Below are 21,365 nucleotides of genomic sequence, written 5' to 3' on the forward strand. Positions count from 1 at the left end.
TGCACGAGACATTCCGGAATCCGAAATTTCTACTGGTAAAAACTCGCCCTACTCCATTGAGAAAACAAAAAACAAAAAAATTGTCCATTGCGTATAGACAGACACCCATATTGGGCGTTTTTTTTTCGGAAACTGCTCCTTTCTTTTCCGCGCTAATAATAATAATAATAATAGGTTCTTGTGGAAAGGAAATGGCGCAGTATCTGTCTCATATATCATTGGACACCTGAACCGTGCCGTAAGGGAAGGTATAAAGAGGGGCTAAGAGAAGAAAGGAAGAAAGAAGTGCCGTAGTGGGGGCTCCGGATTAATTTCGACCACCTGGGGATCTTTAGCGTGCACTGACATCGCACAGCACACCGACGCCTTAGCGTTTTTTCTGCATAAAAACGCAGCCGCCGCGGTCGGGTTCGAACCCGGGAACTGAGAATTGAGTCCGAGGCTTACAGTGAGAATTTCACTGGCGGCTTCTGATTATTTCATAGCATTCCCAAGAAAAGTACTAATTGCACACAACTTCGAGTAAGGCTCACAGGACTGCCTGAAATGCAAAAGCATTGCATTCTTATAAAAGGCTGAGTACCTCAGCGGTGGCCTATACACGATTTTACCGAGGGCTGCTGGGAGAGGGAGAAAATACTCTCGAACCGCGCGCTTCTCCAGCCTGCCACGGTGGCCAACTGGCTGCGGGCTGTTACATCGCCGGCTCTTACCTTCTCGGCGTAGCTTGTTTACAGATATCCGTACCTTATCGTGATTTTCTCGCCTTTCGCAACTAATGCCGCGATGCCGTACTCGGCGCGAACTTCAACTGGTCAGCACTGCGTAGTCATCGGCTGTGGCAACAACCAGCGTAAAAGGAAAAACATCGCCGATAGCACTTGCGCCAAGCATGCTGTGTCCAGGTCTCAGTGCGGGTGTGACATGTTCATGTTGCACCGACTTCTCGTCGACCCCGAGTTGAATCGTCAGTGGACGTCGCTGGTTAACAGAAAGGACTTTGCCCCGACTACAAACTCGCGCGTCTGTTCTCTGCATTTCGTCGATGGCAAGCGAACGGAGCAAAACCCACTGCCCATGCTGAATCTCGGCTACGAGCGAAAGGCAAGTACAATTATTGTCGTTTTACGTATAGTAAACATGCAATTTGCTTGCTGCAGAGCCTAAATGTTTATTATGCTGCATTTTGCATGCGTAAAAGCACGGACAGCATTTGTCACTTTTTTTTTCCATTGCTTGCTCCATCACCGGGCACGTTTCGCGACAGCGGTGCGATATGCGCTGGTTGGCCGCAGATTGAACTTAAAACGTTGTCGATAACGTAAATGTGCAGCTTTACAACTTCACCACCGCCATATGTGATGTACAGGAGCGCTTTTTGTTTCCGTTAGTAGAAATAATAATCGCTTCAGGTCATCCACGGCCGCAGATGCCTGATGCGCGATGACTGTGGTCCACCACCTGTCAAACGAAAGGTCAGATTGTTGAATCTGTACATGGAAATGCTGGAACTCACGTTACATTTGATGGGAATAACGCGCTGCACACGGAAAAACAACTGAAACGACGGCGCTTGCACAAGCGCCCTCGTTTCAGTTGTCGTTTTTCCTCGTGTAGCGGGTTATTCCCACCAAAGTCCAAGCGCCGTCGTTTCAGTTGCTGTTTTTCCTTGTGTAGCGCGTTATTCCCATCAAATGTACAACCAACTAGCCCACATTGCTGCCTTGCTAGCTGTTGCTCACGTTACACTTGTTTCGCATTTTAGAGACAAGAAAGCCCAAGTGACGAGTCCGAAGCATCTGATGCAGTTCAGCAGACGCCACCGCACAATGTAAGAAATGCGCATTTATTATTTCACAATATTGTTAGCATTTATCGGGCTTCTACAGGAGCGGGCTGAAGTACAGACAGGTGGCAAGGTGTTTCAAAGCAATAAAAACACAGCAGTCTCAAATATTCGGTTCAGACGAATGCACAGCTGTGAAACTCGAGCAAGAAATGAGACTCGTGTACAAAAAATATACAGAACAGCAATTTCACAAACGCGAGTCTTCTAGAAAGATCATACAGTGCAACAAAGGCATCAAGTACCATATCTAGTTATACATTGGTAGGCAGATGGCTTTAGGCACGTATCTATGCTGATGCCACCATGTAAAGCAGAGAAAAGGAATTGTGCAGTGCACTGGCTTTCAGAGCTCATGATTTTGAGTATTGTGCAATTTGTTGCCTAAACAGAGTGTAGCACTGTGAGGGAAATTTTCCCAAAATATTTGAGCATGCAAGAGGTCCTATGCAGAGTGACGTCTGGAGCAACACACTCACGTATAGCACACAAAAGGTGCGAGGCATTTGTCATGTCATTTGCACTGAATCTGTCTCGACAAGCTATGACTGTTCTAGTGAAGCCAGAGTTATTGTACGGAGAAGCTTGTTAAGCATCATCACATGCTAGATAATTTGAGATCAGGGTTATTTGCACTGTTTCATAACATGTCTCATCCAACACAGAAGATTCCACAGCAAGCCTGTCCTCAATCAGCAAACACAGTGTTAGTGTGCATTCACTATTTGATGCTTTGCAATGTGCTGAGAAAGTAGACTCACAGCTAATGTACTTCTCTGTTGGCAGGTTGTTTGTATCGGACATCACTCGGTCAGCCTGCCTTTCAGCCACGGAGTGAGTGTAAGTATGCATGCTCTCATCATTCCTTTGTTGCTGAAGCTAAATTGCAGCCATCTGTTGCACTTTCTTTCACAGGTTATCAGTAATGTTTAAGATGTATTTGCAACCAGCAACAAACTAGATGTAAGCATGCATGCACATACAGGTCCACTACATACTGAAATAGGCCGTTTTTGCCATTCTTGTGTTTGTCTGCCAGCAAGTTGTTAACCCTCATGGCTATAACTATCAAATCTGTATTAATTTCCAAAAACGAGCTTGCTATGCACCAGTAAACTGGATATAAGCTTGCATGCTGTCCGAGCTTCCAGACGGTCGTTTCTGATGTTGCCTCTTTTTTTCTAGCAGGTCTCATTGAAAACTGATGCTGCTTCGTCTCGCCTAGACGCTAGCTTTGAAGAAACAACTGTGAGTGCTCATACAAAGTTCACTTTTCCAACCAAGACAACCTGCATTGCCTTCATGTTTTTCTTTTCCTGCATTTTTCCGACAGATGGCCCCTGACCAACAAAACAGCAGTTTGTCAAGGGAGGAAACAGAAATGAAGGTAATTTATAAGAAAATGGATTCTCAAAACAATATAAAAGATTGTTTATTATTTCAGGTGGAGAAGAAAGACAACTCTACACAGTGGGAATTGGAGGAACCAGTCCCAGACCACACATATGCAGACACAAATGACAGTTCAAACACTCCTCTTACAATGAGAAGCATTCACTTTCAGTACTTAACGCCACAAGACGTACACTTCTACACTGGCCTCCCGTTTGATGCTTTTAATAAGCTCATTCTTTTACTGAGGGCCAATGGCACAAAAGTAGGGGGAATATTGGGTTTAGAACAACAGCTGTTGCTCACACTTATGAGACTAAGACTTGGGCTCCTCTGTGGGGACCTTGCAAGAAGATTCAGCATTTCAATTGCGACAGTGTCAACAATATTCTCAAGTATGATGTCCACCTTAGCTAAAGTAATGGAAGACATAGTGGTGTGGCTGCCTCGGTCAGTAGTTTATGACAGTATGCCGTACACCTTTGTCAAGAATGGCTACGACCGCACAACATGCATATTTGACTGCACAGAGGCGTGGTTGCAAAGACCCAAGAAATTAATGGCAAGGGCACAGAGCTACAGCGCATACAAAGGGTCAAATACTATCAAGTTTTTGACAGTCATAGCGCCCAACGGGCTAATCATGTTTGTATCAGATGTATATGGTGGAAGGGCCTCCGATAAATACATAGTTCGGACATGTGGTGTGGAGGACTATTTACTCCCAGGCGACGAAATTATGGCAGATCGTGGATTTAAGCTTGAGCCACATCTTGAAGCACAAGGAATCCGCATGAATGTACCGGCCTTCACCAGAGGTATGTAGACTGTTCTCTACATTGCAAGCTTTCATGCACCTCTGGGTTTGAAATGCTCATATTTGTTGTCTTTTAGGAAAGAGTCAACTGTCTGAAAAAGAAGTGACAAAAACCAGGCGAATCGCTTCACTGCGCATCCATGTGGAACGCGCTATCAATCGGATAAAGACTTATCGAATTTTTAAGCAGGCTTTGCCTATCAAGTGAAGGAAGCATATCAACACGATTATTTTCGTTTGTGCTGGCCTATGCAATCTGAAGGGCCCTCTGATCAAAGAGCAGCAAGAACAATAAAGGTTCAGCTTCAATCCCAGTACTGTTAGGGCTTGACTCATTTATTTCAAATGCGAACGTGCGATTAACACTCTAAGAAAGCAAAAAATGCAGAACACAGGCATCACTAACAGTGCACTCTATGGCCGCTGCGTCTTCAGGAGACAGCTGTGCAAGGAGGAGGAAGTTCCTGCTGTGCATCATCAGCCTTGGTTATATCCACTGCACCATAAAGGCATCATCCAGCTGAGACTTATGTTATCCTCGTAAATTTAGCAACCAACTCCCTTCACAGCCTAGGCAATATTATGCTCTCAAAAAAGCTTTCAAGATTATTAATGTGGGTTTCCATGAATCCTTCATCTCTCTTGACTGGAATCAATGCTCCCCCTTGGTCTACATGCAAGTATAGGTAGCAAACAGTGCTCCCTACCAGGTTCAGGTGCAGCTGTGCCTGAACTTGGTAGTAGTATTTATGTGCTGCCTTTAGTACACCTGCAGAATCTAAGCAAAAATCTGCCTTGCACTGCCCCTCCTTAATTAATTCGTCCGGATGTACATGCCGCAAGCTATATAGGCATTTAACCTCTAAAAGTGCTGGGGGGTGGCAATCGCAGACAAGCAAACCGTCTGGACTACACCCAAGATACGGATACCTTGGATGAATCATCAAACCGCAATCTTCGAGTCTGCAATTTGTATGCTTTGTTTGAAAAGCAGCAAGAGCACGCTGTTTCGCTAACTGCTCATAATTTATGCCACACTGCACGGCAAGGCTGGTAATGCAGTTGTCATTAAGTATTCTCTTCATTAATGACTCGCAATTCAATCGTTTGGAACGGCAAACATCTTTGAACAATGAAGCAGTTATCCTGCCCTTGCGGTGGGAAAACCACTCGGCACAGTTTCTTTGCTCCCTTGTGGCAGCTTCAATTTTTTTTGCAGAGGTCATGGTAAGGCTGAGCTTATCCACTGCTCGCTCACTTCCAAGCAGCTTTCCGAAGTTGAGGTTGCACAGAGGTCTTTCGAGAGTAATCTCGAAGTCGTCCACTGGTGGCTCCACTTTGTTCAGCTGCCTTTCTTTGCACTTCGGTGACTGGAAGGCAACCTGAAAAAAATGTCTTCATTAGTCTAGTTATAAATTTTTATTAAGGGCAAGGATGTTAAGAAGTCTGACTATAACAGTTTAAGCAACAATAAAAGGGCGGCAACACTGCCTTGTCAGCAAGATTACATTGAGCATGGCTGTGGGTTCAGGTCATTCCTAAAGCTTGCACTCATATTCAAGATAAATGAGTCAAGTTATGTTCATGCATGACAAAGGCTTATGCATTTTTGTCGCTACCTTCTCTGAGTGATGTGTCGCTTGTTGCCTCTGGACACTTGCTGGTGCCTGAGAAGGTTGCTGGATCTCCCTTCTCGTCATCAATGTGTTGTGGAGAAGGGTGCCTGCAAATGAAAAGCATCACCACAATGCCTAACAGCCAATTTCATTCCATGAAAGGCACTCAAACTCGCACCTACATATAGTAGTCAATGTACTACCTACATTTTCAAAAATATGACAGTGCAATCAGGACAAGAGTGAATAAATGGATGGATCAGCCCAGTGTTCACGTGCAACTGCATTCATCAAAAAAGTAGAAAATATGTTCTACAATGAAAATTTTTCATATGTGGCTAGCACATGTGCTCCGAGGAATTGTCAATGCTTGGCAAAGTCTTTCCACAAACTAACATTCAAAGATATAGACCCCTTTTACACTTACACTCTATTTTTCTCCTTACAGTGTTCCATTTCAGTTTATCCTCACAGCACATAACTGCACTGAATATGCAGCTCTAACTAAGAAAGAAATCATCTCTTTCATACGGAACACTGCAAAACGGGACTAAACACATACAGCGGTGAACTTTTTTTTACATTAAACGCAGCATTCATTCTCTCCCAGATACACGTGTCAATAAGCAAATTTTTTTTCTTATGAGCCGGAGTTCTCAAAAATGGCTTCTCTTCCCTTGGAAAGAAATGAAGCTCTCATTATTCGTGTTCTGTGTTACCGACAATACGAAAATTTGTCGTCCAGCCAGCCATTACACAGAATTCAAACAGGTTCATGATTTTTCTCATTCACATATGCTTGCAAACAGATTTTTCTTGGAATGTGAAATATCTTCAAAATGTGACAATTGTTTTCTCCTCTGTCTGCGAAAATGACTGGCTTCCAAAATGAGCTGCATGTGTATTCCATATAAAGTACATAAGCTCTATATCTTAGATCAGTTTTTACTCATGAGTGTCCATGGTCCTCATTGTGCTACTGAACTTCTAGAAACTAATGACTTTGATCACTTGCCACTTCCTTGTTGTAGAGCCTTACTCGTACTATATGCAGCAAGTGACAATGTTATCTGACACTGAATACCAGCAAAGCACACTCATATTACTACACCGGCAACCAGCTTGTTTAATAGATGTGTGTCATCTCAGCAATACTCACCAGGAATATTGAAGAGCTCGCCATAAGGTGACTTCTTGATGTGGTCTGCGAGTTCTTCTTTGCTTGCAAAATGCTTGACCTTTCGGGTCGGCCTTGGGTGCTGCGTGCTTGCGGTGTCCACCGTTGACCTCTTAAGATTGAAGGACATGGAATTGAGAAGGGCCGGCTCAACATTTCTCTTTGTACCCCGATTCCAAGCTGCCGTCTTGTCGGTACATGAGATGCCAGTGATGCCTAGCTGGACGCCCATTTCTAGCTTCCACAACAGGGCACCAATATGGCTACAAACACGTGCTTTTCCAGCCATGCAAGAACAACCAGCAGTCACCACTTGACCATTCTTCCGCACACAGGCCCATGGCGACCATGGTTTTTTGTTTGCTGCCTGAGAGGGTCGCACATCGGCCTTCACATACACAATATCAGCAGCTGCTTCGTGACTCAGCACCCGGGCCACCCAACCGCACTGCAGCTGGTTATAAGAGTCCAGGCTTTTGTACGCCTCTGCCTCTTTAAGATCACAGGCCTTTGATCTAATCAAGTAGCATACAATATGAGCACTTGTTATGCTTGGCCAGGGTTTGGTGTCATCTGTCCACTGCTGCACGAGCAGGGGATGAGCATGGATGTCACCATCTGAAAAAAAAAAGACGGCATGAAAAGGACATTACAATAAAGAAAGATACCTCCAAAGGCCGGCAAAAGTGCATTGGGCGCTACAGCTCTTAAGGAGATATGTACGATCATGAGTTCACTGTAGTGCTGCCATAATATGGATCCCACAGTTGCTTCTGCCTTCTTGAAATTTGAGCAGTGCAAAACAGATGCGATAATGCTGGTTAACTGCCCGAATACAAGGCACACAAGTCCGATCGCAAAGCACATATAATTGCGCAAAATACTCTGACGCAACAGGAGTTGGCGACCTTACACATATTTCGGCAACTGGGCAGACTATCAACTAACACTGCCTCGCACATAATCAAATTGCGCTCTCACGGCTGCGTGCGCTCGTGCAGCCTACGTACGAGGCGTGAAGGGTATACCAATCTCGTTCTTTCCAACTTTCTGTTTCGTGACGCATCGAGCGAGTTCCACATTGCAGTGGTGTGGCTATGTGGGACGCGGCCGACAACGGGAAAGAGCACGCGTACTGACGAAGCTAATTCGAAGAATTTACATGTAGTAGAACGTACGGTACACGTCAGATGCGGCCAAAGACGAACTGTGCGGGATTGCCGGAGCCCTCGCGAGTAATTTCGGAACGCCAGCCCATCGGTGGCAGAAGGCAGCGCAGATCGACGACTCCGCAGTCAGCGGACTGCCGGCCCTTCATTCCGCTGAATGTCAGGTGGCCCGCGGTAACTTACAAAGACTGTAACACGCTACGCAGCCGTTAAAAAACGATATTTATTTGTTTACTACGGTTATTCATTATTTTAGTAGTAAGTAGCACAGACACTCACCTATCGTGATCGTTTGCTCCGTCGATGCAATAACGGGCGGTTGGTTGCCTTGACCACCAGCGCTTCCAGCCGCTTGCGCCTTTCAAAATGCACACGTATACGGCTTCAAGCTCACCACTGCTACGTTTCGGCAGATTTATTTTGCGAGCGGGTGCCGGCAGAACGAGGAGCTGCACTCCAAAACACGCTGAGACGCAACGCAGCCCGAGCAGCCCAAGCCAAAAGTAACAGCCCGTAACGGCAACGCCGCTACGCGGCGCTGGGTTCTAGCAATATGGCAGTCCCCAGGTATCGAAACTGAAATCGTGTATAGTCGTTGAGAATCTGCCTTGCATGCGGGAGGTGCGGGGTTCGATTATTAGTGCCGCCGGGAACCCAGTGGTGATATGATGTCTACAAGCATCCACTCCCGCAGAGGATGTGCGCTGCACTCTGCCTGGGATGTGTGCGGCGGTTCCCGAAAAGGGAGTGAAATTTGGGACATATACTTACTCCATCGAAAGGCATTTGTAACACTCCCATCGTAGAGCACGTACGGGCGTCATTCGCATTTCGCCCTCATCTAAATTGACCCGCCGCGGTGGCTCAGTGGTTAGGACGCTCGGCTGCTGATCCGGAGTTCCCGGGATCGAACCCGACCGCGGCGGCTGCGTTTTTATGGAGGAAAAAACGCTAAGGCGCCCGTGTGCTGTGCGATGTCAGTGCACGTTAAAGATCCCCATGTGGTCGAAATTATTCCGGATCCCTCCACTACGGCACCTCCTTCTTCCTTTCTTCGTTCACTCCCTCTTTTATCCCTTCCCTTACAGCGCGCTTCAGGTGTCCAACGATATATGAGACAGATACTGCGCAATTTCCTTTCCCCAGAAACCAATTACCTTCATCTAAATGCTGGCGGCGTGGAGGGGATTCGATCCCACGACCTACTGCGTCGGAAGGGAATTTCAAAGGGAAAGCGAAGATTGAGAATAAGTGGTGGTGAAGAAGGAATAATAATAATAATAATTGGTTTTTGGGGGGAAAGGAAATGGCGCAGTATCTGTCTCATATATCGTTGGACACCTGAACCGCGCCGTAAGGGAAGAAGGAAAGAAGCGTGCATCGCGTACGACGAGGGCAGCACGCTGGGCATTTTCTTCCGAACCTCTTCTCCCCGCTTCTTCATAGCTGAACTTTGCGGTACGACCGCCGAAGGTGTAGAATGTGTTAGGGCACAGAAGGCTTATCCGGCGAGGTGACTCAGTGGTTAAGGCGCCCGGCTACTGAGCCGGAGTTCCCTGGCTCGAACCATGCCGTGGCGGCCGTGTTTCGATGGAGGCGAAACGCAAACGTGCCCGTGTGCTGTGCGATGTCAGTGCTCGTTAAAGATCCCCATGTGGTCGAAATTATACCGGAGCCATCCACCACGGCACCTCTTTCTTCCTTTGTTCTTTCGCTCCCTCCTTTATCCATTGCCTTACGCCGCGGTTCGGGTGTGCACCGAGATAAGTGAGACAGTTACTGGGCATTTCCTTTCCTAAAAAAAAAATTACAGAAGGCTTCGCCGGGTTCGAACCCGACCGCGGCGGCTGCGTTTTTATGGAGCCGAAACGCAAAGGCGCCCGTGTGCTGTGCGATGTCAGTGCACGTTAAAGATCCCCAGGTGGTCGAAATTATTCCGGAGCCCTCCACTACGGCACCTATTCTTCCTTTCTTCTTTCACTCCGTCCCTTATCCCTTCCCTTACGACGCGGTTCAGGTGTCCAACGATATATGAGACAGATACTGCGCCATTTCCTTTCCCCAAAAACCAATTATTATTATTATTATTAAGGCTTCGCAGTGAACCAGAGCGACGGGGATGCAGTTGGGAACGGCAACGCTCAGCGACCGCGCAGTTCTCTCTCGCTGCCTTTTTAATAATAATAATAATAATAATAATAATTGGTTTTTGGTGGAAAGGAAATGGCGCAGTATCTGTCTCATATATCTTTGGACACGTGAACCGCGCCGTAAGGGTAGGGATAAAGGAGGGAGTGAAAGAAGAAAGGAAGAAAGAGGTGCCGAAGTGGAGGGCTCCGGAATAATTTCGACCACCTGGGGATCTTTAACGTGCACTTACATCGCACAGCACACGGGCGCCTTAGCGTTTTTCCTCCATAAAAACGCAGCCGCCGCGGTCGGGTTCGAACCCGGGAACTCCGGATCAGTAGTCGAGCGCCCTAATCACTGAGCCACCGCGGCGGGGGCTGCCTTTTTCCGCATTCACCCATTCTGGCATGCCACTAAACATGGCCAGAGGATGCAGCAGTGGCACCTTCAGCCTACTCTAACCTAACCTTGCGCCATTGCACTGAAATCACCAGTTCATCCAACGCGGAGCTCAGGATAAGGCTCTATATATGCTGGGGAGCCCAAGGTCGCAGCTTTGACGTCTCATAGGGGAGCCCACATTTTGATGGCTCGTGTACACTCTGAGTTAAAAGGGAGTGTCCTCCACAGGGCACTCCGTTTTATAAAAAAAAAAGGATCGAGTGCTCTAGAGGACAGCTCACTCCCTTTTTAGTACTTTCTGTTTACAGTGTATAGTTAACACACGCAGACACGTCCGCGTGGTCGAAGAGCTCGGCGCCCACTGAAGAAACCGTCGGCAGTGGCGTCCAAGACAGCGTCCTTCACAGCCCATGTATGCGCACTATACGTGGCTCCTGGCGACGTGGAAGCTAATTCACTTTGCTTGCTCACTCGATCATTCAATATGGCGCGACCGCCGCGGCGCGCTTCGTGGCAAGAGGAGAGGGGGGGGGGGGGTGCTGCAGAGGGTGGAAACAGCAGCCCGGGCCTCGATCCGCGCGCGGGGAGACTGCCGCGAACTCCGCGGCCTCAAACAATGCGCGGGAGGAGAGAGGACGCGGAAACGGGCAACGGCCGAGATAGCGCGCATCCTTTTCCTTTGTCCCGAGGTCGTTTCGCATTTTGCCCATCGCAGTCGGGCGGCAGCAGCGGATGTCCGCCGCTGGTATTTTATTTCCACCGACGGCATATAACATGCACACGCGGGCGTTGCCGCAACAGCGACCACTGTCGTAACGACGTTTCTTTGGAGGCGACGCGCACCTTTACGCGAGCGTTCTAACGAAAGTGCCGATTTAAGTGGGGAAGGAGGGGAAGCGGGATAAGCTTAGACATTTTTCAGGTGAAAACTGCATTAACTATAATTTTTTTTCGACACAGGAAGCTCAAGAAATGAATTGAGTAAATACATGCCCAACATTGTTGGACAAAAATTGTGATTATTGCAAAATTGTCAGGTACTTTTATGGAAATATTGGATATAATTATCTAAGGCAAAACAGCGCTAAGTTAACAGCTTTGTGCTAAATTAGAGCTGTTTTTACTTTTTTTAGAGAGTGCTCCACCAACTATTCCCGCAAAATGCACTGTTAAACGAATTTGGAGGTAATGGTCCATTTTTCAGATGTGTAGCAAAATATTTCTTTATTTTCCCATCGTTTCCCTGTCGCTCACATCGAGCAGTTAAGATTGCCATATAGAAAACCAATGGGGAGCGCTTCTGACGATAGCAAGAACGTTAATAGAAAAAAATTCAAGTCTGCCGACTGGAGATCCGCGGATATATAGATTGTTTTGCTGAAATATCGCAATATATGAAAAAAATTGCATTCATAAACGCTTTCTCGCTCAAAAATGCTTTTGTCCAGAATTGTTGAGTGTGAGACGCCTCACTCTCCCACCTCCACTTAGCTGTTCCCCAATCGCGATTGAATCTGGAGTTCAGTAGTGGTGGCTGCAGTGGAAACAGACACCCGATTGAGTGATTTTTTTATTCTTGTTTGATGAATTGCGCAAAATTTCCCAAAATTCTAAAACTTGGATTCTATAAAAAAAATGAGATTTATTACGTCAGGGCATCAGTGGGTGCAGGTGTGATGAAGAATGCAGTAATGATTAAAGGAATGGAAAAAGCTAAGGGGACCATACCTTCATAAAATCAAGTTGGATTCTTACCTGCTGGTTTTTCGGGGTTGACGTATATGAATCAAAGCTTCCCCGTATGACCGCGCGTCTGTGTGAGCCACAGTGCGTTGTACTCTTTACACAGAGTGCAAACAGGCGAAGCGCTCGTGCTGCTGATAACAGTTGCACTCGGGCTTTAAACGAGTTCCTCGAACCGTGCGCAGCTCCGAGTGCGTCGAACCTTCGACCAACATCCGGGGATGCCGCACGCACTGAACAACAAAGAAACGCGTTTAACACACAAACTGCGTGCGCAGTACGTTTGATACAGTTGTTGGACAGATGGATGGGTGGATCAATGAGTGGATGGAAATAACGTCCCCTGCCGCCAAGCTCAGTAATTTCTCCTGTTTCTTCGAACATTCCTTTCAATACTATCTCAGAATTCAACCATGCTTCAATTACACATTCCAAGCGCTTTCAGGACAAACTTGACAACAATCGCATCTACCCGTCTACATATTTTGGGCGAACAATTCTTCAACCGTCTTTTAACGATTGAATCGGGAGAGGATAGGCGCTGGCTTTCTGCCAGCCGCATAACCGTCAGGCCAACACGCGCAATCAACACCAATACTTTCTGATGAAAATGATTATGATTTTTATGACGCAAGGGCATCTGTGGCCAAAGAGCATCATGGCACAGGGTTTTTTTCATCTACTCAAGGTGGGTTTTCATCTACTCAAAGACCCGCTTCTCAAGCATTTCACCCTAAAGAAGCCGAGCACCAGGCCAGGGGAAAGCTTGTACCCATTTTATCACTGGTGGGTATACCCGGCGGCACTGGGGATCGAAACCGGAACTGTATGCCCGAACCTCCATCCCGCATGCGAGGCGGATGCTCAAACAACTAGGGCACCGCTGCGGTATCATGCCAACACTTTCTCTCCTGCCCTTCAGTTCTTCCATGACTTGTCGCTTTCTCATTTCCTTCGTTTGCCCTTCACTCTCCATTCTCAAGCCTACACCACTTCGCACGTATGGAGCCGGTAAACCCAGCCGCGGTCCAAGTTACGAAAGGGCATTTCGATTTTCAAGAAAACCAATGAACAGTGTTGGCGGAATCGGGCATTTCGATCGACAGAAGCAGAATAGTTCGGTGTTTGATTTCATTCTGGCTTCCGAAACATCGAATCACAATATAGCGCTAAAACAGCGCTAAACGAGAGAAACTATAAGCCGGGGTTTAACTTTGTTATACCTAGTGAGACGAGAGAAGCTCAGACCCGCTGCGCCGGCAGGCGGCGAGGCGAGCGGCGCTGCTGTGGCGAGTCACGTGGTATGACGTCATGCCACACCTCCGGTTTAGAGGTCACAGCGCGATGCCAGTGACCTTCAGAGTTGCGGCTAGGAAAGTAAAAGCTTCCGCTCTTTGTAGCGTATTCTGAACTTTTAATAGAGGCTTGTTGCATACCCGACACGTATTAGCATAGACGTATATCAGTTTACCCGACGCCGGCTGCGCACGCGCAGTAGGCATCCGGTAAACCGGTATTCGTCTACGCTAGGGCATCTCCGCTGTACAAGAAGTTTCTCTTCGCCGACGTGATGGAGAAGGCTCCGGCATTTGAAACTGCCGCACATGCGCCATTTTGAGGCCCACCCGGAACTCATCTCCCAATGTCCTGTCAGATGCCGAACTTTTCGAGGTGAGAAGGTGAAGCAAGCAGTGATTCCAAATTTTCGTCCTTTGGCTCCGGCAAGCAGCGAGCGCTGAGTGGTTCATAGCCAGTTGTATATGATGTACTCAGTGCCCTCGGCGGGCCTTTGACCTCTCACATTTCCACAATCCTGATGAGGTTTTCTCTACGAGAGTGAGGGCGACCTTTATTGCAACGTACTGTGCATGAAATTTCGCACTGATTTGCAAGTTTCCAGTGCCTCGTATGGCTCCATTCGTAAAAAGCGACGAACCTCTAATTAAAGCAGATAGACGCGCATGTTCTGATTGCGCTAAAGCATTAACATCCACTAGCATACTGTTCACATGTAAGGAACCCGAGGAGTTCCGGCAACACCACCTAGAAGACGTCTAGGTGGTGTTGGTACAGGACAAGGCAATAGAGGATGTGCCAACTCCCCCTCCCTCCCCGCAAATGACATCCTGGTCGAAATCAAGAGGAATAAATGGGCTTGGGCAGGGCATGTGATGCGAAGGCAAGATAACCACTGGTCCTTAACGGTAACGGAGTAGATTCCAAGAGAAGGCAAGAGTAGCAGGGGGCAGCAGAAGGTTAGGGGGCGGATGAGATTAAGAAATTCGCAGGCATAGGTTTGGCGCAGCTGGCAAAGGACAGGGTTAATTGGGGAGACATGGGAGAGGCCTTTGCCCTGCAGTAGATGTAGTCAGAATCCTCCCTACAAATCAATTAATCCTCTCTCAGAACCCTCATTGGTCAATGAGAATCAATTAATCCTCACTGACTCGCACGTAAATGCGGGAGTTTTCAATTACAACTTACTACGTTGATAGCGAAGCTGTTTCCATATACAGATATATCGCTGTAAAACAGAACGATGTCGCATACAGTACATTGGGAAAGCAATCGATTGCTGAAAGGTATACAGGGGGTCGGACCAATATCGCGTGTGTAATCACACGCACGCTATTGGTCCGACCCCCTGCATATACCCTTCGGCACGCTACCTGAACGGCAAGGTTCCAAGGAATAAAAACACCGCGGACAAAGTAACAGCAGATCGGACCGAAAGTATCCCATAGTAACGGGTGCTATGCCGGTATCATCATCATCGCCTTCGTTGACGTCACCACCGTCATCAGAGTAGAGCTCACTGCAGGACGAAGGCCTCTCCCAGTGACCTCCAGATACTTCTGGTGCTGCTGGCTTGCACCAGCGGGAACCACGTTAATTGTTACAGTAAGTTTTATCATCTAACATTGAAAAAACCAGTCACAGAAGACAAGGGACAAGAGAAGGAGTGTTCACGCCACAACGACTGGACTGTCAACTGAGATTTAGTAGACAAAACATAGTCCGAGCAAGGCCAGCAGAGTATGCGCAACAGCCGCATCGCAACTCACAGCGCGTAGGGCGCACAAGATACACATCTATCGTGACCGCCCTAAAAAAGCGAATTCCTTCTCGAGTAAGCGCACCGAGGTTGTGCTAATGCAATCTTGGCCTGACAAACTGATATGGTATGCTTCCAAGATTTCTCGCTCTTGCTTTCCCTTGCCTCTACCAAGTATCATTACATTGCTGTATATGTATACTAGGTATACTATTTCGCATGTGAGGGGGAACTTGTACACTACCTGATCGACACACGCCGTGAAGCGAAAGAGTATACATAGGCCACATGTGAAAGAGTATACATAGGCCAAACAGGTCGATGTATTAATGACCGGCTGCGTGAGCACCACTCCTCCCTGGGGTCTGATGACGGTGCCTACTTGCCTCGTCATTGCAATGAATGTGGGTGTTATCCACTGTTCAGCAACGTAATGATTCTTGGTAGAGGCAAGGGCAAGCAAGAGCGAGAAATCTTGGAGGCATACCTTATCAGTTTGTCAGGCCAAGATTGCATTAGCACAACCTCGGTGCGCTTACTCGAGAAGGAATTCGCTTTTTTAGGCCGGTCACGATAGATGTGTATCTTGTGCGCCCTACGCGCTGTGAGTTGTGATGCGGCTGTTGCGCATGCTCTGCTGGCCTTGCTCGGACTATGTTTTGTCTAATAAATCTCAGTTGATAGTCCAGTCGTTGTGGCGTGAACAGCCCTTCTCTTGTCCCTTGTCTTTTGTGACTGGTTTTTTTCAAGTTACTATGAACCAACTGGCCCGCATTTCAACCCTTTTTTATCACCTAGTCACTAGTCTTTTTTTCTGGGGGGGGGGGGGGGGGGGGGTAACTTTAACGTCCCAAAGCGACTCAGGCGGAATCAGGCTACGAGGGTCGTCGTAGTGGAGGGCTCCGGATAATTTCGACCACCTGGAGTTCTTTAGAGTGCACTGACGTCGTGCAGTACGCGGGCCTGCAGCATTTCCTCCATCGAAATGCTGCCGCCGCAGCTATAGGGTAGAGCCCGCGTCTTTCGGGTCAGCAATCGAGCATCATAACCACTGAGCCACCACGGCTTTGACTCTCGGCCGCTCCCGATTATCCGGTTTTCTTTTCTTGGCATCCACGCTAACGCTAGGACTTTTCACCGTGTTCACGCAGGTGCCAGCACACCTGCTCTTTCAGCTGCTGCGTACAGGTGCAGAACGCTCGCGCTACCAGTCCCTCCATCTCTGCACACAGCAGTCCAACGAGGTACATGGCGGCGCCCAGGAAGCGCTTATTGGAAAGCTCCGATTCGGCCAGTAACGCACGTCTGAGTCGATCGAGCCGTCCGTATATAAAAAGGTTAAACTCCAGATGGATTGCTCGCTGCTCCTGAAGAACGCGCCCCGCGTGCTTCATGACGCGATGCGGCTCCTTTCGCGGTACACACCGAGTGCTCATTTGCATCGGCGCGCCGCGCGGTCACGGTCTGTCAGCCCTCCCGGAGTTGCAGCGGTGACGGGGAAGGGGGGAGACAGGCTCCGACGACGTCGCACGACCGACACGACGCCGCGACGGGGCGTGCCTCGTCGTCGCTCGGGGATAAGTTCAAATGCAGACGCGCGGGTCGGATATTCGTTCTTCGCATGCCGAGCCAAATATGCACTGGCCGCTGTGCACGGCTGCTGCGGGAGACGTGTGTTCCGAAATATGCGGTGGTGAACGCCGCTTTCGTGGTACGTGTCTGTACACGATGTCCACGCGTTGTTCCCGGGGTATGCACCTTTTGTGGGAAAGACGTCAGCTTTGTACGGGGCAGGTATACGACCGGCGTTCAAGAAGGAACAATTAAACTGTCACTTATTTAGCGGTCTTTATTTTGCTTGAAGACACGAAGACATGCACAGAATAAGGGAGGAAGGAGCCTGCCAGGAACTCCAACTAGAAGGGACACACGGTCTACCTGATGCAGAGAGGAGACGAAGACGATGTATGGAAATAAGTGTAATTTGGCAAATGTGGCATGCATGCAACAGATAGTGACCGTTATATAGCACCAATGGAGGAGCTGCAACTTAGCCCTTGTAAGCTATGAGCAGGGTCACCATCATCATCCCATATATGTAACTATACAGGACAAGGACCCCTCTGACTGATCTCCAATTAACCCTGTCCTGTAGCAGCTGAGACCACCCTATCCCCGTAAACTTCCGAATCTCGTCTGCTCTCAGTCGCACCCTGCTCCATTCACCATCTTTTGGGATCTGCTCTGTTACCCCGTGGCCGTCTACTGTCTGCTGGCATTGTTGTTGTTGCCTTCGTGACATGGCACACATACCCTTTCCGCCCATGCACTTCCTCTTCTTCATTTCATCTCGCATATCATTAACTTCAATCATTAGCCTGGCACCAATTTACCCTGTTCTTTGGGCTCTCCTCGATGAACCCTGGCCAATACCCCGTCGTGGGTATGTGCCATGTGATGAAGGCAACAACAACAACTCATGTTTAACCCATCAGCTCTCTGTGTTTCCTAATGTTGCCCCTATCATTTTCCTTTTTTCGCTGCACTGTTCTCAGTTTCATTCCTGTTTATTACCATGATGTCCAACTTACACTACCTCTTCAGCAGTGTTGTAAGCATGCATACTGCAAGGTAAATACGTCTTTCGGGGGCTGCATCATGCGAACTTCTTGGCATGGCACAGTACCATACCGGACGCTGCAGGCGCATGGATTTTCTTATGCGTTATTTCCATCGTCGCAAAAATTGACCGTCGTATTTTTGAAGCCTGGAGTGGATTCGGAAAGGCCCAAGTGCGACCGCTTCCAAACGCAAGGGCGCATGAGCACTGGCACGTGCAAGCTCGCCTTCGAACGCGTCCGGGGGACCCGGGTTCGAACCTGGCCGCGGCGGCCGGGCTTCGATTGAAGCGAAACGCAAAAGGTGCCCGTATGCTGTGCGATGTCAGCGCACGTTAAAGATTCCCTGGTGCTCTAAATTACTCTGGAGCCTTAAGCTATAGCACCTCTTTCTCTATTTCCCCCTTCTTTCACTCCCACCTTCCTCCCTTCCTTCATGGCACGGTTGAGGTGTTCAGCAAGAAGTGTGGCAGTTACTACGTCTTTCGTTTCCTGCACCAATCATTTTCTAAAACCTGGTGTAGTTTCGATTGATCACTGACCGTTTAAACCTGCACCGATAAGGAGGCGACAATTGATGGATTCTGCCCTTTCGGTTTTCGTGCTGCGAGGTAATTCGACACATATTGGCAACAAAATTGGAGCCCCTTATGCCAACGTTTGCCCTTTCGCGTCACTCTGATTGGTCGCCTGTCACTTTTTGAACTTCTGTGGTGTGACAGAGTAACTACGACGCCTATACTGGTGCTGTTAAGCCTCATACTGAAGTTAATTCTTCTGTACAGTGAGACTGGAAAACTTCGAAATTAGTTTTCAGGCTGGCTCAGTGAGACTGGCGTTCTACTGCTTCGGCGAAGTATTGGAGGGTTCGACATCCGGCCGATTCGGCTTCATTTCGATGCCAGTGAAATGTTGAAGTCCCCTCGTGCTGCGATTTTGGCGGCAGTTAACAGACACTGCATGCGGCTGGTTGAGATCGTTCGGGAACTCTCGACAATGCACGGCGTCCCTCTAATTTATGGCAAGATTTACTGAAAAGATCCAACACATACTTGCTGAATGAATGTGCACAGTGCTTAAAGCCTGGCTCCATCTAAGGAAGGTCTCCGTGATTCGAGAACAGGTGGAGAGGGAAAGGAGAGAGGGAGAAAGCGGCTGGCGGCCGATTTTACACATCGTTTTATGTATACAAAGGGGAGATACGATTTTTAACGGTCGTTGTTTGCTCACATTATCTCACAGACCTGAAACAAGTGATCTCCACGCTCTGCCAGTGTGCTTGTTATTGATGGGTAGCCTTGGAGCTGAGTGGTCAGTTCTGGATTGACTCGTGGTGTGAGGGCACGAGTTTCCCTTTTTCTCCCACCCTCTGTGTAGCGCTGCCAGCTTTGTATTTTTCTCCGTCTAGGGTTTTAGAAAAGGTGTTAATGATTCATACTGGAAATATGGGCGAAATTTTCGAAATGATAGAGAAGAAATGTTCCGACAACCACTGAAAGAATAAAAAATGGTTGCTTGCTTCAAATTCGTGCAGTCTCTATATTCTAATACGGGGTGCCTCGGATCCCTTGTCATTACTGGGGGGGGGAGTCTGAGATCTCTCCGAGATCTCTCCGACTTTAAGCACTTATCGACATTAGGACACGGTTGATTAAACATAACATTGCAAGAGAGCAAAAATTTACAATTCGCGTTGTTTGAAAACGAAATGCTACTGACAAAAGCTTCTTCACGACGTTGTAGGTATTTGTTTTTGCCGCATGCCAAACAGGAAGGAAATAAGGAACATATATTGTAATCCAGTGTAACGTAGCCTCAAACAGACGAGGGAAGCAAATAAAACTGTGAAACAATGGGGTTCAAAACCAGCCAAAATGTGCTGGTTAATTCGCAGAATGTCATAAAAAAATAGACAAAGTAAAAGGCTGGAAGATTGGTGGAGGGAAATAATTGGATTTAGAGACCAGCCGTTCAGCGAGAAAGAGAAGGAAAATGAAACAAAGGTTCAGAACGAAGGAAATTCAGGAATTTATATACTTACTGACAGGTTGATAGCATGTTTCTGACAAAAGGCAAGTTGACAAATGTCAACCAATATTTATTTAGAAGAAGCAGAGCATGCAAAAAGAGGCACGTTTCCATACCCCTTCTACGCGAGACTGTGCGGTACACTGCAGCACGCCTGTAACAATAACAGCAGCTCTAAACAATCCTGCGCCACTTGCGAACGCGCGAAACGGCATGGTGGCGGGCGACACATCAGTGACACTCAACCGCGGCAACGGCTGTCAAGCAAGTGCAGCAGAGGTCACCAGTGCTCCTTCTTCACTGCTCTCTGATGACGCACCGACGGCGATTGGACGCCTGCCCTAAATGAGTGTAGGTGGAACGCGCTCGCCCGACCCGCCCGCGCCAAGAGCGAGGCCGATATTTTTGGAAGGCCCCGCGCCGCGCGCAAGATGTATTTCTTTTTCCTGCGAGGCGGATTTTCGGTCGCTTGCGCGCCGTGTGCACCTCAAGGATCCCCAGCGCGGTGACGTGTCGTGCGCGTTGACACTCGAGCACCCTGCCCGCGAGCGCTCAACCCATTTCTTGCCGCGCCGCCCCTCGGCGCCCGATGAGGGGACGCATCGTCGCGCGTGCAATTAGCAGCTCCTCGCCAGTCAGCGATGGGCATCCATTCGCGCTGGATCGCCGCCCGCGAAGCGGTTCTAACGAGCTCGCACGCGCGTGCGTATTAACGTGCCTTACACGCGTGCATCCACAAACACCTGTGCATCAAGGCTGAGACGCGGCCATTGTTTTGGTGTAACCATACGTTTCGCTATGACCGCACGGTGGTCATGTCGCAGCAAGAAGAAACTGCAGCGAATGTGTGATATCGGGCATTGCTTGATGTTTACCAAAGTTAATTAAGATCACGTTTGCAGTATCGCTTTTGCAGTGCATATCATACACGTCTTACATTTTGTGTGTACACCAGTGCGTGTTTGCATTGATGATTTTTAGTGTTTTATTCTTCTTGCGTGTACTCTCTACTATAGTCTTACAGCGTTCATTTGAAACCGTTGAAGCAGGCGTATTATTATTTCGTCCTTTCTATTCTTCCTGAAACTGAAATTTGTTAAATACCATAGGAACAAAACAAAAAAAACCTGTGTGTGTAAGGGTGGGAATTGTATCGAAAAAGAGTGGGAGAAGAAGGGAAAAAGAGGACTTAATAATAAAAAAGACCTCTTATTTATTGAGACGACGGGAAGATGAAGAGAAGGGAAACGCAAAAATATGTCTAAAAATTTGTCAGGCGACGCGCGTTACGTTAGAGTGTGCGAGAATTTTCGCTTACAGGAGTCTAGATTTGTCTACTTCAAGTGCTCCTTATACTCCCGTCAGCTAGGAA

At 48.0% G+C, this 21,365-nt stretch overlaps 2 protein-coding genes across 2 annotated transcripts; one reads left to right on the forward strand and one right to left on the reverse strand.

Moving 5' to 3' along the window:
• The first annotated feature begins 1,456 nt into the window (after positions 1 to 1,456).
• LOC144121249 (uncharacterized) lies at positions 1,457 to 4,272 on the forward strand. The gene is made up of 7 exons (XM_077654360.1): positions 1,457 to 1,475; positions 1,766 to 1,831; positions 2,633 to 2,686; positions 3,035 to 3,094; positions 3,180 to 3,233; positions 3,291 to 4,056; positions 4,133 to 4,272. Exons 5-7 carry the CDS (start codon positions 3,180 to 3,182, stop codon positions 4,261 to 4,263), a joined length of 951 nt encoding a protein of 316 aa, XP_077510486.1. The 5' UTR covers positions 1,457 to 1,475; positions 1,766 to 1,831; positions 2,633 to 2,686; positions 3,035 to 3,094; the 3' UTR covers positions 4,264 to 4,272.
• Positions 4,273 to 4,618: 346 nt separating this feature from the next.
• LOC144121248 (uncharacterized) lies at positions 4,619 to 8,455 on the reverse strand. The gene is made up of 4 exons (XM_077654359.1): positions 8,297 to 8,455; positions 6,831 to 7,466; positions 5,675 to 5,778; positions 4,619 to 5,437 (listed from the first exon to the last, which is right to left on the reverse strand). The coding sequence occupies exons 2-4, from the start codon at positions 7,135 to 7,137 to the stop codon at positions 4,619 to 4,621; spliced, it is 1,230 nt and encodes a 409-aa protein (XP_077510485.1). The 5' UTR covers positions 7,138 to 7,466; positions 8,297 to 8,455.
• Between the last annotated feature and the right edge of the window lie 12,910 nt (positions 8,456 to 21,365).

The sequence above is a fragment of the Amblyomma americanum genome, chromosome 2 (genome assembly GCF_052857255.1).
Source record: "Amblyomma americanum isolate KBUSLIRL-KWMA chromosome 2, ASM5285725v1, whole genome shotgun sequence".
Lineage (NCBI taxonomy): Eukaryota > Metazoa > Arthropoda > Arachnida > Ixodida > Ixodidae > Amblyomma > Amblyomma americanum.